The 16,011-nt window shown below is 41.5% G+C and overlaps 1 protein-coding gene across 1 annotated transcript in view; it reads right to left on the reverse strand.

Annotated features, from left to right (window-relative positions):
- Positions 1-3,697: 3,697 nt before the first annotated feature.
- The window catches only part of LOC131556821 (multimerin-1-like), a 39,328-nt gene continuing 27,014 nt past the window's right edge, over positions 3,698-16,011 (reverse strand). Inside the window, 3 exon segments of the mRNA XM_058803702.1 lie at positions 3,698-5,826; positions 6,938-7,084; positions 11,377-13,356. Coding sequence (XP_058659685.1) covers positions 5,405-5,826; positions 6,938-7,084; positions 11,377-13,356 — 2,549 coding nt within the window. The 3' untranslated portion in view covers positions 3,698-5,404.

Genomic DNA, 16,011 nt, shown 5'->3' on the forward strand with positions numbered 1-16,011 from the left:
GGACAGGGCCAGGCCCATGCCCGGCACTCCCATGGGACTCACCCATCGCATAGCTGTTGAGCAGAAAGACACCATGGGCTGAACCATTGTCCTCCATCCCAGGTAGAAAGGGTGGGAGCTGTAGGGATTGATGTAGGGCTGGAGTAGAGCTCGGTGTGGTGCCAGTGAGGCTCTGCTGGAGACCCCCACACCCACCTGACCACCTCCAACCTCCGGTCAGGAGCACTGGCTTCAGGCACAAACCCAGGGCTGTGCTGCCAAACTGTCAAGTCAGCTGAGCCCTGCCCTGAGCCAGAGTCCTGCAAGCAGCTCCCAGGCAGCACAGAGCTCTGGGGGGACAAACCTGGGCCTGGGAACAAGGGTCCCATGGATTTGTCCAGTGTTACGGCCGAGGCCCAGAGCTGAGCCAGCTGACACATCTCCCCAGCCCCAGGAGAGGCTGCAGGGCCACCTCCAGGTGCACAGCTGAATCTGTCTCCTTTTCCCTCAGCCCCACTCTGTACCAAGGGTTCCATTCCAGAGGATGACCCTGGTCCATGCAGTGTCAAGGAACGGCGATGTCAGGTGCTCTCCCAGCCCTGAAATTAAATGGGAGGGCAGGGAGGTGGAGATCTGCAGGAATTGGTCTGTGAAGAAGAGGAGTGTGACCATAGTGTTCACCCTGCGGAGAGAAAGGGCAACTTGGCCAACAGCTGGAAGGAGGCACTGAGCTGGGGCCATTGGTGCTGGGCAGAGACATGGGTGCTCATCACCATGGCAAATAAAAACAAGTTTCAGCTGAGCTCTGGGATTCCTGGTTCCCTGCCCAGCCACTGAACTGCAGAGGGAAACAAAGTAAAGCCCCTACAGCCACCACACTGCTGTCACCAGTGTCCCAGAGGAACAGCAGTATCCCTGCACCCATCCCGGCACTGTGGGGCCGTGCACGTTTCCAACCCGAATCCCTCGGGTGGTGAGGGGGCACAGGGGCACTCACAGGACTCTGCTGCCGCCTGCGAGGTGTCCCGGGGCGGGCTGTGAGGCGCAGGGCTGCTGCAGAGAATTCACAGACATCAGATAGAGCTGAGGATAATTCTTTAGCTGAACAAGTCTGTCATTTTAGAATTTTGTTTTAGTTGCCACTGTTCTTTGCTATTCATCACGCTAAATCTGTGTGGATGTGAGATATACTGATTTCCAGTGGCTCAAAAAGCATTTAGAAAGCTTACAGTATTTATAAGGGACTTCTGGGCACTTCAGATCATTTTTATGGCATTGCCCAACTCCTGCAGATTTGAATAGCAAACTTTCTGGAAGTACTTGCTCAGTGTTTGTAAACAGCCACGGTCTGTTTGGTTTGCAATTTGCTTTTTCTAAGATGGGAATTTTCAGCAGCAGCCAGGGCAATCAGTGTTTTCAGAAACACTTTGGTTTGTTTACATGTGACATGTGAGTGCAGAAGACTGTTCTCAGCTCACAGCCACCACAGATTTCTGAGGGTGGGGAAGCAGAGCAAGGAAGTTCATTGCAAGGCAGTGTGTTGGTTGTAACATGTCTAGAGCAACTTCAGTAGGAAGCAGCTTGCTGGTAAAGCTTTCTTACCATGCACTCTTGACTGGAGTCCCATCTGAACAGAGTGGTTTATTTTATCTCACCCTTGAGAACTCTCCTGCCATCAGGGCCATCATACAAAGGAGGAGAATGGCAGCCTTGCAAAGGGAAAATTACTGCAATGGAACAACTGTATAGTTTAAAAAGCAAAGTCGTGATAAATATTTGTACTTCTTATAAAACTGCTGAAAATACGATTACACCAGAATGCTCTAGTAAGTACAATTCCACAACAATTAAAGGTTTCCATCTTCTGCTGTTGATAATGCTCTGGCATGGGAACAGGAGTATTTGGCTCAGGCTTTCCAGCAGTCAGTTAAGGATAGGAAGAAGTATGGATTAATAAAATTAAAACAGAAATAATCTAGATGTTATTAATTGTCAGGATGGCCTGAAGGGGTTAATGGAAGGCATGGAGCTGCCAGGCAATTGGTTCTGCAGCCAGGTAGCAGCCACAGTGACAGATGTGCAAAGCCATGGTGCACACTTTTGTACTTTGGAAATGCCCAAACTGTTTGTGTGTTGTCTTATTTTGTTTTGCACTCTCCAGCTCACCTGCCCAATTGAGCTGCTAGGTAGGTCAGTTTTGCAATTGCCTCAATGCACTTGTTATTCCACTGCCAAAGGCACTTCATCACCAGGTGTCCACTGATCTTGGTGGGATTTAGCTGCTCCTAAGAGCTGCTCTTACTCACTGCCTGAATTCATGGTTATAAGGGTTTCTTTCCTGCTTGCTGCCACTGTTGATGTTATTATCACAGAGAAAAAAAAAATCATTGAACAAAAACATCCCAGATGTAAGGACAGACGGGAATAGCCATGAGACAGACACAGGGAGGCCTGGGTTAGCAGGGGAGCTTGGCAGGAGCTGTGCTGGCTCTGCAGCTAGAAATGGCACGTGAGGAAAACCAGCTGCTGGTCTCAGTGTGAATCCCCAGTGTGTGAGGGGCTGGGCTCAGCTGTAACTCACTTGGTATAGGTGAGAAAATGATAACACAAACTCTGGAGTAAATTGGATGGGCTTGTCAGAGCCAGAGCAGACAAAATGTTGCCATGGTTATTGAGCCACCCAAATAAAGAGAGCACTGCTCACTGTGAAGTACAAAGTACAGGACGGCTTTGTGGTCCCTCACAAGGGCTGTGGGCAGAGATGAGCGTTCAGATTTGCTGCCAGTTGTCATTAGGGAACGCAAATCAGAACATGGAGATGAAAGCAGAGGGGTGACAAAGTGCCTCAGGAGCCACCTATCCTGGGTGATGCCTGAGAAGTTCTCCTGGGATTTCAGCCTGGTTGTTTCCTATTCTGCATCATGGGCAGGCTGACTGCTTTTATTGATCCTCACTTATTTTTCAGTGGCTTGTGTTGTGAGTCCAGCCAGCTCAAGTACAGTCACAAGCCCATAAATAAGCTTCAGTGATTGATACAAAACTATCTTAAAAGTGAACAACCTGCAGTTTAGTTTTTAAAAATAGACAAAGTCAACTATAATTAGTTTGAAGACATCTGAAGAAAGATTGGAACAGATTGTTAAACAGCATAAAAAGGGGACTATACGTTTATTATCATTTTAAAGTATTCTTTTTTTCATGTTTTAAATAGAAAAATGAGAATCAGTTTCAGTACTATTTCTATTAGGGAAATTAGTCTTCTAAGTGTTACTCATACATATGTGGTGTTAATCAGAATTCTTACTTTACCCCAATGAATCTGTTGTTTTGTGAGAGGAGAAAAGGGGTGAAAAAAGAGTAAAGAAAAGCAGTATAATGACACAAAAATTATCTGATTTTGGAGGGAAAACAGTGCCTGTGAAGATGAGGACCCAGCTTGAAGGATTTAGAGGGAAGAGCTGCAAGGGCAAAGAAAGTCACATTAAAACAGAGATGCAGACTCTGGTGGGTCATTTTAATTTCATCTTGAGAGTAATTTTCATGCCATTGAGCTGTAACCACAGCAGGAATAAAGAGGACTAAGGACATTAAAATGACAACATCATGCAAGGAGGGAGTGTGGCTGTGTTCATTACATTTGATAACATTCAGTGATACAGTAAGCTGAGTTAGTGCCATGTCAAAGATTTGAGTGTTTATTGAAAAAATTGTGGTATGCAACAAGAGAAGGGGCTGCAGCATACTCATTCAGTGTCCATGGTACATTAGGAACACATTAATTACAGAGAAGAAAGGATTTCTGGTCACAGAAAAACCTCAAACAAAACAGGGCGGGGGGGGCTTGGATTGAGAACTTTCATGAATTCTTAACTGCTGTCCTTAACCACAAGCCATAATAAAATGCCCCCTGAAGCTGGAGGGATGCTCTTGAGTGCTGCACATTTCTGGTAGCCAGCACCCAGAGGCACACAGACATGGACACAGTCCAGCACCTCTGCTTCTGGTGGGGAATGCTCATTTCTGTTTGAACAACAAAATGTAGATTTATGCATCTGAGGGAAGATAGTGTGGATTCTCTTACCCACATACAGCATGGCAGGAATTCAGTAATTTCATGGACATTCCTCTTAAGATCTTGTAAGATACATTGAGTAACACTAAGAAGAGAGTTGATGGTGCCCATGTGTTTTCAAGAAAAGTTTCTGATGGTGGAAAACAAAATAATTCAGTGAGCACCAAAATATTCTGTGCTTCAATAGACTGGCATAGATCATAGTTAGACTTTTCCAGCTTTTAAGAAAAGGGAGTGAGAGAAACACAGAGACACAGAAAAACCTGGTCAAATACCATTAACAAAGGCAATAACCAAAACCAAACCTGGCCAGTCACACCAGGGGACGGGATATCAAGAAACTGCAGCAGCCTGGGACTTTGCAAAGAAAAAGAATAAAAACTTGAGGGTTTGTTTTTTCAGGCAGTCAGGCACCAAGTAAAAATATTCCTTTATTGGATTGGTGCTTGAAAAACCACATACAGACTGAAGTCAAGTTCATCTTGTCCCAGTAGTTAGTGAATATACTGCAGAAACAAACGATATCACAGATTTATAGAATTCAAACTCAGAAAATACTTGGGTTATATAATTTAATCTTGCATACTTTATAGGTCAAATGCTAAAATCTGTGTGAAGCCAATATAACAATGTTTGCTTAAAACATATCACCCAAGCAAAATCCAGCTGTGGTTTAAATATTTCAAGCAGCAGAGAGAATCCACCAAATCCATTATGGTGCTTATCCTATGACTAATTCAAATGCTAAATATACTGTATTTCTAATCTGAGTGTATTCCACTTGGGGTTTTCTGCTGCCAGATTGAAAAAACCTAGTTTATCATCATACTGGTTACATAAAAAAATCATGAATCAATTGAATACTGCCGTATCAAAGTATGCAGTGAATAATGGTAGGCAAAATGAAAAAGAAATATATTTTTTTCCAAACAATATATAGACACAATTATCAATTGATACAATGAGCTAAGTAGTAATTCAGCCTCTGAGTCATCAAATCTATCCATCACATATGATTTGCAGTCAGGGTGTAAAGGAATGATCAAACTGAGTTTTCTCTTGAGAAGTGATTCTCAGCAATCTCGTGTAAGCATGTCTATGCAATGTACAGCAGAACAGCATCAGATTTGTGCTCCCCAGTCATATTGATATGAGGAAGATGCTTTGTTTTCCCCCATCTCCAGCCTGTGGACTCCTTGGGGTTGGGCACATGGCTACAACCAAAGAACATCTTGGAGGATCAGCCATTCCATTGGGAAGCTTAGTCCCCTTAAAGAAGCAAAAAATTTAAATGCAAAGCTAAATTCACCTGCAGGCTGCTTCATCTGACTAACAGCTCACTCTTAGGGCTGATTAGGTACGATACAACAAGTAACCACTGAATGTAGTGACAGGGGGGTACTTGGCTGGTATGGAGCCAGCTGCCAGCCTGAGCCAGACTTCCTGACCATAATTTAACTCCAATAAAGCATTTCCAGTAATGACTCTGTCAGTGTACTTGCTGTTATTGATATTTTCAGCCTGAAAAGTGAGTTTGTCTATCCCATCAATGACCAGATAGCCAGAGGCACGTGGGCTGAAGGATTCAATGGTATATTCAAAAACATAGACCCCCAGGTATGGAACATGGAACTTCCCAGTTGCTGGGGCAAACGAGGCGCCGTAGTTGACGTCCAGATTGTTGAATCTGATGGGTCCTGGAGTTGTCATTCCAAATGTATGAGAAGCAAAAAAAGCCACCATAGGTGCATATCTGTACGATCCTTTTGAAAAATCTGGAAAGGAATAAAGAAAAATTTTAAGTGATGCTACATTGTAGAAAGGTGACTTGGACTAGCCAGAAGACAAAATGCAGATTTTCTGATTTCACATCATCCTGCAGATGACTGAACCTGAGCAACTGAAACACAGTATTCCTGCAAAAACACATCTTTTTATATTACATAAAAAGTAATTTTCTTCACAATTAGTGCTAGATGTATCCACCAGAGAAAAATTTAGCAACAGCAAGGGAACTTGATGCTTGTCTATACTAGGTTATCATTAAGGGAGCTTTCGTTCCATCTTACACCCCCTCCAGGATCTCTTTCATTGCTCATGTGAGTGAGCTGAAGCCAAGAATTTCAGCACAACTCTTAGACAAACAGCAAGGAGGTTTAGCATTCATGATGTTAAATGAGGGAATAAAAGTATATGGGTTTCTCTTCAAGCTGAGCCTGTACAATATCGTTCCCTGCTCCTGTACAAATGATTTCATTCTCTATTCATATGCTGTCATGAGTAAAAATCAGCCAAATGACTGCTAAAAGATGCATAAAATTCACATTTTGCGTGGCCTGGGTGTAAATTATTTATTGTATTTATTATACTGAATAAGCATAATTTTGACTTTTTTTTTCCTTTTGGAATCTTTCAAGGGTCTGCATCCTTTGCTGATGAAAGCCAGAGGCAGGCCTAAAATGATTCCTTGAGGGCACAGCCCCACACCTTCTGGTAGCTATTGGTATCTACAGAACATTTATGGCTGCATTGAAGACAGTATTTCCCAGTGATGTTATTTTACCTCCCCCTTCAAAATCCATGACATCGTGTTCAAATGCATCTACTGCACACCCTCCCACTCTGCACATTTCATCAGGGAGCTTTCCAGCTATTATCACAGGTCCCAAACCAATTTAATCCCATCATCTGGTCATATTAAGAAAAGAGATCACCAGTCACCCGTGGGGATTGATGTCTTCAGCACCAAAACACAGGGCTCTGCTGCTTGAGTTGTCACTCATTAAAGCGAAACGTGAGGCCTCTGACCAGCAAATGCTCTGTAATTAGGCCCTGGGGCAGAGGCCTGCACTGATTCTCGATTGCCCTGCTAAATTCTGTACTTGCCGACACTCAGGGAATTGTCCTTCACCAGCTTCACACTGCAGTTGACTCCTCCAAAGGGGTGGCGACAGGCGCAGACAAAGCTCTGTCTGTCATGGACACAGGTTCCTCCGTTCTGGCACGGGGAGCTGGCACACGCTGAAAGCTGCCCTGGCAAAGAGAGGAGCAAACCCAACAGCCTCAGCTGTAATGCCACAGCAGGGACACTCCCCAAGAATGCAGCATTTTGGAAAGGCTCTTTGCCAATTCACAATTTCTGCTGAAGTTCTTTGAGAAGGCCAACTTCAGTTCCTGTCCGGCCTCTCTCTACACCTGAACACAGCGTTCCTGCAGGTATCCTCCAAGATATTCAAGGTTACCTGTAAATTCTGAGCTCTGCTGGTCTCAGAGGCTCAGGCACATGCAGTAAGGAAAAAGAACCTCCAAAGAAGTTAGATGAGGCTGCTCTTTCTGGACTGAGCCATCTTATCCTTGGGTGTACCAGAAGAGATTTTTGTACTGCTGCTGTACAGGTGGGACTGTCTTGGACTGTCTATGACATTTTTCATCCAGGCACGTGACAAACATTGCAGGAGAGCCAGGCTCCTGGTGATGCAATATCCTAAATGCTGTCCCAGCTACTTCAAGTACTTGTCCATAAGTCCCTAATTCCAGCGTACCTATCAAGGTTGTTGCAGAAGTTTTGGACTGCAAAATGATAATGATACCAAACAGGTGGCTTTGCAGAGCACCCTCACTGAGGATGTCCTTGCCTCTGTTGCCAATTAGGGATGAGTTGGCCAAATTAAACTCAGCCCATACAGAGAAATCTGTCAGGCCTGTGCTGCTGAGCTCTGAGACAGTCATCACTGAGTGTAATTGAATAATGTGTTGTCCTAGCAGTGTTTTGGGGGGAGAAAATTCAGGTCACATGAAAAAAATAAATATTGCTATGAAAAATTCTGACCACAAAGCATTCCCAAACCACCTTTTTGTTTTCTCTTGGTTTGGTCAAGTAAAAGCCAGATATTTTAGAAAACATCCCTTTTCTTTGCCAGGAATTTCCAGCAGAACTCTGGAAAGAGAACCCCACACAGTCCTGTTATGGTAAATCTAGGTTGGTAGGTCAGAACTGAAAAAGTCTTGCATACAAGTACCGAGCTATTGCCAGGAAAATGCTGACTTGGATTTCACACAGATATTTCAGTCATTCCAGTGTTATCTTCATTTTCCCAACCAGGTATTTCACAGACTGTTGCATAAAGGCAAACTGTTTCTGTGTGACATTTTAGTTCAGTGAACAGAAGGCTGAGGCACATTGTAAAGTGACACTTGAATTTGCTCTGATATAGCATATGGATTTATAAACACAGCAGTCATTCTTTTCACAGAAAATAATGTCTATTCTGGAATGCCTGAAATAAAGCAATTTAGGACTGTCATGACTGGGTCACAGCACAGGCAACTGGACATGAGAAAATAATGGTTTTCTTCTCAGGTAATTGTTTGCTACATCCTTCATTCAAGTTATTTTTCACTCACATTCACTAAGCACCCACAACATTTCACTGATATTTACCAAGCATTTACATATTTACCATGTGTCAAAGGAAAGCAGAAAAGGAAGGGAAACAGCTGATTGTGCTGACTGTATCATAGTCCCAAAATACAAAAGCTTCCTGTAAGAACACTGCAGTCTCTCTGCTAATTGGCCTCTACTTATCATAATCGAGAAGTAAACCCAAGAAACCGGAACAAGATCACTAAAAGGAAATGATAATGAGATTGAGAGTAGCATTTAGGAAGTCTGCTGTGGGGTGATTCTGCCTGATTCTGCCTTGGAGTTAATTCAAATTCAGACATAATCTGCATTAAATTAATCCCCCCTGTGAAATACTGCTTAACAGCAACTGGGAAGCTCCTCCATTTGCTAGAATAAGAGAAGTTGTGGGGGATTTGGGTCAAATTAGGATTTTCAGAGCAAAAGGCAAATTCTGCAGATCTCCACCGTGCCAACAATCTCCATGTAACTATGCTGCAATAGTATCTTTCTGCTGTCACTTCTGGCTGAGGCTGCTCCTCTGCCCAGTATTTTCTCTTTTCTTGCTGAAGAGTGTCCTGAGACACTCTGTCTGAAATACCTCATTGGGGTAAAGATAGCAGAGGGTTCAGATTAGGAACAGATCTCCTACTAAAATATTTTACTGTTGATTAATGCTTCACAACTTAGTAGTGTAGATGAGTAAAAGACAGAGACTATAAATTAAAGGCTTAAATTGTCACTATTACTAGCAGAGAATAAAATGTAGCCGTTAATTACACTTGGTATGGTAGTAATGAGAAGAGCCAGTTAATGCTCAGTTTTGCTACTCTTTGGGAAGGCAGACAGCCAGAAGCTCTTTTGGGAAATAGACTGCCAATGCTGCGCAAACAAATCTCAAACAAGCAATGAAGCTCTCTCAATATCTACCAGGGTTTTTTAGAAGCAAAACAAATATTCACCAATTTAATGGTCTCCTTATGGAAAAGATTGACTCCAGTAGTTCTAGGTGGTGTCCTAGAACTTGCAAGAAAAAGCTTTCATGGAGAAGCAAAATCCACCCAGGCAGAAGATGGATATTTGTTACTTAGGGTAATGGTCTTGCTTCTTTAACTTACAGAAATGTAATGTATGGCTTTGCTAGGCATGAAATTTGTTAAGTACAAAATCTCATTACCAATGGAAAAGTCAGCATCAACATTGTTATGTAGAAACCTCATATAAAAATAAGGCTTCTCCACATCTGCAAAGAACTGCACTTTCTGTAAGTGAGCATATATCCAATGCTATCAAGCAAGTAATTTGTTAAAATTGAGTATAAACAATAAATGGGAAAGACTTTAATTCATCAATATGGAATGAAAACCAGAGCAGGTGGCACCTTCCCATGCTCCAGGCAGGTAGCACTAGTGATACTTTTCAACAAAGTACATGGTGTGGGAAGGGTCAAAGTCATCTCTCATTTTCTCTTCATTTCAATTTTGAACCAAGATTTTGAATTTCCGTCCTGTGCAGTGCCAATAACAGATATAAACCAAAAAGGACTTGAGGAAGAATTGAAATTTTGAATAGCAAAATATACAAATTACTTTGTGCATTTTTAAGTGTGATTGCCTGCTCTCTCTGACTGAAAAGATAACCAAGGACTGAAATCCTTCAATGGGGATGACTTTCATCAGCAACCAAGCTACTCATGGGATTATGGCTTTGAAAAGGATCCTTTCCACTGATCATTGAGAAATGCTGTCCCTAGGATGGGAAGGGATGAAGAATTAAAGTGGAATGGAAGGAAGGAAAAAAGCGTGGAAAGGGAAAAGGAAATTGGCCATGGCCTTAGGACATGAAAAAGAGTAATAGCTCTTACTACTCTATTACTACTATGTACTACTCTACTACTTACTATGTACTACTCTACTACTACTCTACATCTGCTTACAATAGGGACCAAGTATTGGTTTAGAAATGTTCTTAAGTTAGGAGCATGTCACAGAAAACATTCAGGTCTGGATTTTCAAGAATATCTGGACATGACTCCGCCATTAAGAAATCTTAATTTCAATGTGAATTAGAATAATCTCAGTATTTTGAGTCACTCATCCATTTTCTGTATTGTGCCAGAAGTTATATTTCCATAAAAGATTATCTTGTGCTTGTGATTTTCACTCAAGTATGATTGCAGAAGTCACAACTCAAGAGTTTGTACTTCTGTGAATTCATTCATAACTCATTTCACATGATGGCATTTGCATTTAAGTTCAGAAGCAGATCACACTGAAAATTTCCTTTTTAAGAATGGCAGCTCCAGCTTAGCTGAGCTGCTCTCCAGGTGGACTGGAGCCAAATTTACTTGATTGGCTGGATTCCTGCCTTTTCAGGAACACACTGCTGTAACTGCACTTCTCAATGAAGTCCTGAAGGAGCCAGCAAAAGCCTCATTACAGTAATTTTTGTTCACTTCCTTCAGGTTTTTGATACCTATCTGTCTGCAACACCTATCATCCCTGCTGACACTGCAAAGTACGGATGCAACTCCAAATTTCTCTCCCAGCTTGCATCCATGTTTTTCTACTGAGATTGCTAATTGAGATGCAGGCATAAAATTCTGGTTCTTTAGGTTTTGTCTAAACTGTCAGTAACTTTTCAAAGGTCAGGTTCTCAGCTGAGTGCATGTGTATATATCTTCAACTGATCAGATGGGAACATATTAAGCAAAGTTAAATTGAGTGCAAAATCTCCTAAGCAAAATAAATTCTGTTGTAAGCAAGAGACTAATCACTAATCTCAGGATGCTCTGAAACACTCTTCACAGCAGTCTTTAGACATTTTATTTCTTCCCAGGCAAGTTCTGCCCCTCTGTTCATCACAATGGTTACATAATCTTTATAAAACATACCTGGACTTTTAGTAGAGTAAAATGCATTACCTGGATCTATTGCATTATCTGTGTTTCTCTGGCTTCGGCTTGCCAGGCTCATGGTGGCATCTGCTGTCACTTTTTTTGCTAGGGAAGGCTTCTTTATAACTGGTTTTGGCTGCTTCTGAAGTTTGGTGATGTTGTTCATTGCATTTATCATGGATATGTCAACATGCTGGGTTAAATTTGTCAGAATAGCTCCTGCTTTTACTTCAAGCACAGATTCAACGAGCTCCTTGAGGCCTCTCTGCAGCAGGGGGATATCTGGCTGAGTCAATTTAATTAGCACAGGTAGGCTTGCATTCACTTTCTGGATGCTGTTGTTGGTGTCCTGGCACAGCCCCCAGGCCTCGTGAGCAGTCTTGTTCACAAGTGGAATGATGTTTGAGAAACGGATGGACTTGGCTTCCAGGGCCTTGATCCTGGAACTCAATGCCTGGAGCTGAAGGGAGACCACCTGTTCTTTCTCTGTTGAGGCAGCTTTGGTTTTTTTTACTGAGACACAGTTGTTTGCCAAAAACTTGGAAATTTTTGACTCCACATTCAGAAGGCGAACCTCATGGTCCTTTGAACCCTCCATAGAATCAACCAGTTTTTCTTCCAGGTGCCTCATCTCTTGTTTCTGCTTTTCCACTTTTGAGGAGGTATCATTTAAAATATGGAAAACACTACTGAAATTGTGGAGGATACTTCTGTCAGACTCCTTGTCAGGAAGATCAGAAAGAGATAGCGCTACCTGTGAAGTAATTTTGTCTCTGTTGTTATAAAGCAGTGACTGGAGGGATTCATTCAACTGTTGGAACTGGGGAATAAAAGCCAGGAACCTGTCCAGTTCCTCAGCTCTGCCACAGCAAGCTTCAGTCTCATTTCTTAGAGCATGTAGCATGTCTTTCAGTACATAATTATCTTGAATAGAGTCGACAGCACTATTTACTACTATCATGGTCTTGTTTAATCCGTCCTCTATTTCCATGGAGCATTCATTAACACGACTCTCAAACAGCTCCTGATAAGCCTGAGATTCATTTTTAAGTCTTTCCTGAGTTTTGGAAAGTTCCTTCATTGCAGAATTCATTCCGTTAATGACAACAGTGAGGTTTTCAAGTTTCTCTTTCAATTCTTTAGTTTGGATTTGTTGCTCATACTCTGAAGTTAGACTGAAAGGTACTCCTTGTTCAATCAAGGGTTGCAGGATCTCCATATCATAGCACAAGTCATTAATTTGCTCATTCATTCTGTCCATCTTATTGCCCAATGGAAGGAACACATCAGAGACACTCTTGTTTAGAACAATCATGCTCTCTTGGACTGCTGCCAGCTGTGCTTGGAAATCTGTTCTGCTCTCTGACAACATGTCATCACAGACCCCCAGAACAGAGTCTCTCTGAATTTCCAGTGCAACACTGAGATTGCTGATCTTGCTCTCTTGCACTCTTAAGTCATCATAAATCTCCAGCACCATCATGCCTTGTCTCTTTACTTTCTCATGCAGTGTGATCATGTACTCTGTGACATTGTACTCCATGACTTGATCTGCTGGGGGGAGATTTTGTCTTGAAGACTGTTCAGCTGATAACAGTTGTTCATGAGCATCTCTCATTTCAGAGAGGGTCTTATTTAAAGATTGATAATAAATTACACTTCTTGACTGTTGGTGCTCCAACTTAACTTCCAAGGACTTCTGCTTTTCTTGTAAAGCTTTCACAGGCTTCTCACAAGTGAGGGCCATTTCCTCTCTCATCTGCACCATATGACTCTTCAGCTCCAGAATGTCAAGCTCTGTTGGCCCACTATCTTTCCCCTGAGCAAATTTATTTTGGGTTTCATTCAGGTGCTTGACTAGTTCTTTTGTATTTTCAAGGTCACCTGACATGCTAGACATAGTCTTGAAAATCTGAGCCATGCTCTCTTGCATTTCACGTTGAAATACTTGAAAGTGTTCTCCAACTCTGTCTTTGATTAAGTCATTGATACTTCTGGATTTGAGACCTTTGGGGGAAAGGAGAAATATGGAAACAACCAAATCAACTGTGTTACTAACATAGAAGTTTTCCCCACAATGTGAGCAAACAGAGCGCTGCACAGAGGTGAAACACACATCCCTGCCCCAAATTACTCACATATAGAGTAAAATGTACAGCTGAAGAATGTAGAGGATGCTTACAGTTTATATACAGCTACAGTGTTTGAGGATCCATCCCTGTATCTACTGAAATCAGTGGGACTTTTGCCAGTATTTTGAAAGGACAAACTCAAACTCTACATGTAGTACCAGCTTTAACCTCTTACCTAAGCTGTTTCTGAGCATTGAAAGGAGGTGATCTGTGTGCTTTTGTGGCTTGCTCATAAAAAAATGATGTGTCCTTTCTCCACTAGGGAAATAAGGCAAAATAAATCTGCTTTACAAGATTATGGTCAAGAAATGAAAGCAGGGATTGTTACCTTCCTACTGTATTGTATGTGCTAGGTGATGATGCAACACAGTGTTGTGAGAAAGAAGCAAAGTAAAAAAGAATGGCCTTATTGAATAGCTAAATTTAGTAACATGACAACTGCTGCAAGATGCAGGCATTTTAAAGGTAGAAACTTCAAGTCTTGCATACTACAACTCCTTAAATAACTCCTAGGAATTCTGATCCTGAAAAGCACTAGGCAGAGGTGAATGTGTGAATTCTGCCCCAGTGAACAACATGAAAATGTGTTTCCCATTCAGCCTTAGAGAGGTCAAGACAGGCATAAAACAGTTCTGCATAACATATTTCAATCAATTAGACCAGTAGTTCTGCTCTGGTGTGAGAATAGAAGGATATTTTATTAATTTATTCTTCAAAGGCAGCTTGTCTGTCCAACTGAAACACTGAAGCATTCTTTGCACAATTTTCATAAGCCCTATGAACATTTGCAGCCAGACAAATAATATAATAATATTATATAGTAATATAATGATTAAACTCTTCAACCTCTATAATGCCTCAATGACCACAGGTTCTCTGATTCAAACTATATTGATAAAGGCAGAAATTATCTGTTTCCTTCTTCCATTTTATTCTCAATTAATTCTACAGCCTGGAATTTATTTCTTCATCTTTAAAACACTGAGGCAGATCTTCAAAATTTACTTGAAGGCACATTCTCAGCAAGTGCAGTAAAGCATCAGGAAATCAAACCCAAGTTTACTGGTCCAGAAAAGAGCCCCATCAGAAATCTAGCATGAAGTTTCCTAAGAATTAAACTCCATTATTGCCACCTGAGGTCCCAGATGTCCCAGCAATTTTTCATAAAGTATAATAAACAGCAGTGATAATACTGAGATTACCTTTATTATCTTCCTTTTAACTACCTAAAGAGCAAGTCAATGACTAGAGAGATGCCTGTAAATGAACATGCACATGTATGTGCACACTGAACTATCTCAGAATAAAGGCGTCCTGGCAGCTGAGAGGAAAAACCAAGATATGAACTAATATAGAAAAAACATTCCAAGAGATCATTTGGTCAGGTTACTTACTGATGCTGAAAAGTGTTCTGCGCTCTACGAGATACAATGAGCTGTGGAGAAAAATTTGATGGCTATGGAAAGAACAAAGGTTACTCTAAACCTTCTGTAAGGAATCAACTAAATTTGTTCATCTCAGCAACAAATCTTGGTAACAGACTATTCATCTGTGAGAGGCATTCCAGAGGGTCTATACCAACCTTTTCTTTCTGTGACAGACACGAAGTGCCAGCCTTACTCTCCAAGTGGAATTGCTGGAATAGCAATTCCAGCTCTATGCATTTGGATAGTGAGCGTAGTATGGAGCTCAGCTTTGGTTTTCAGGTGTTCCCCTGCCCAGGGGAGTGTGGAGTCTGCTAAACCAGACAAGCTTTGGGTTTCTCTCTACTCTGCCTTCTGGCTAGGACAGCTGGGTATCTTGTAAACAAAGTGCAGCAGGGGCTGTGGGAGCCCACACAAAGACCTGACCCAAACTTGCTGACAATTGGGTATATTGTTAAGCTTGAGCTGCAAACACATGTGTGCACTCATGGATGTAACTCAATTTCTCTGTTGCTCATTTTGAAATAGAAAGGTCCAAGCTACCTGTGAATGTTAAAGATCTCTTGCACTTTTTATGAGATTATAAATTTTAATTTTAGTTTCCTGGCTGAAAACCAAAGGGTGTAATTACTCTGTGTCAACATATATTCTCTTTGCAGTTTCAATTATTTGAAGAATAATGTGCAAAATAAATTTATGTACACAGGAGACTGAATTGAGGTTATATATGCAGCTGCAAATGACATTTTTGACTTGGAAGTGATTAACACTCCATTACTGAGTTCATTTTGAAAGGAGTGTACATTTTTATAATGAAGAGGAAAGATGGATATTAAATATGGAATTAGAGGAAGGAGAAAATAATAGCAGGAAGTAAGCAGAGCTTTTTAAATTAAAAAGAGCACAAAGTTATTTTCCCTAAGTAACAAATGGGAACAGCTTCCTGAATACTGAAAGCAATTTTTAAATTGCACAACAGGTTTCATTAACTAAATAGAGGAGCATATCAGTTACTCCAGTGAGTGTTGCCCTCCATCAGCAGATGACATGTTTGTGTCACTGAAGTCATAGATGAAACCAAGAATAAAAGATTTTTTAAACTGTAT

Source organism: Ammospiza caudacuta, chromosome 4 (assembly GCF_027887145.1).
Source record: "Ammospiza caudacuta isolate bAmmCau1 chromosome 4, bAmmCau1.pri, whole genome shotgun sequence".
NCBI classification, from domain to species: domain Eukaryota; kingdom Metazoa; phylum Chordata; class Aves; order Passeriformes; family Passerellidae; genus Ammospiza; species Ammospiza caudacuta.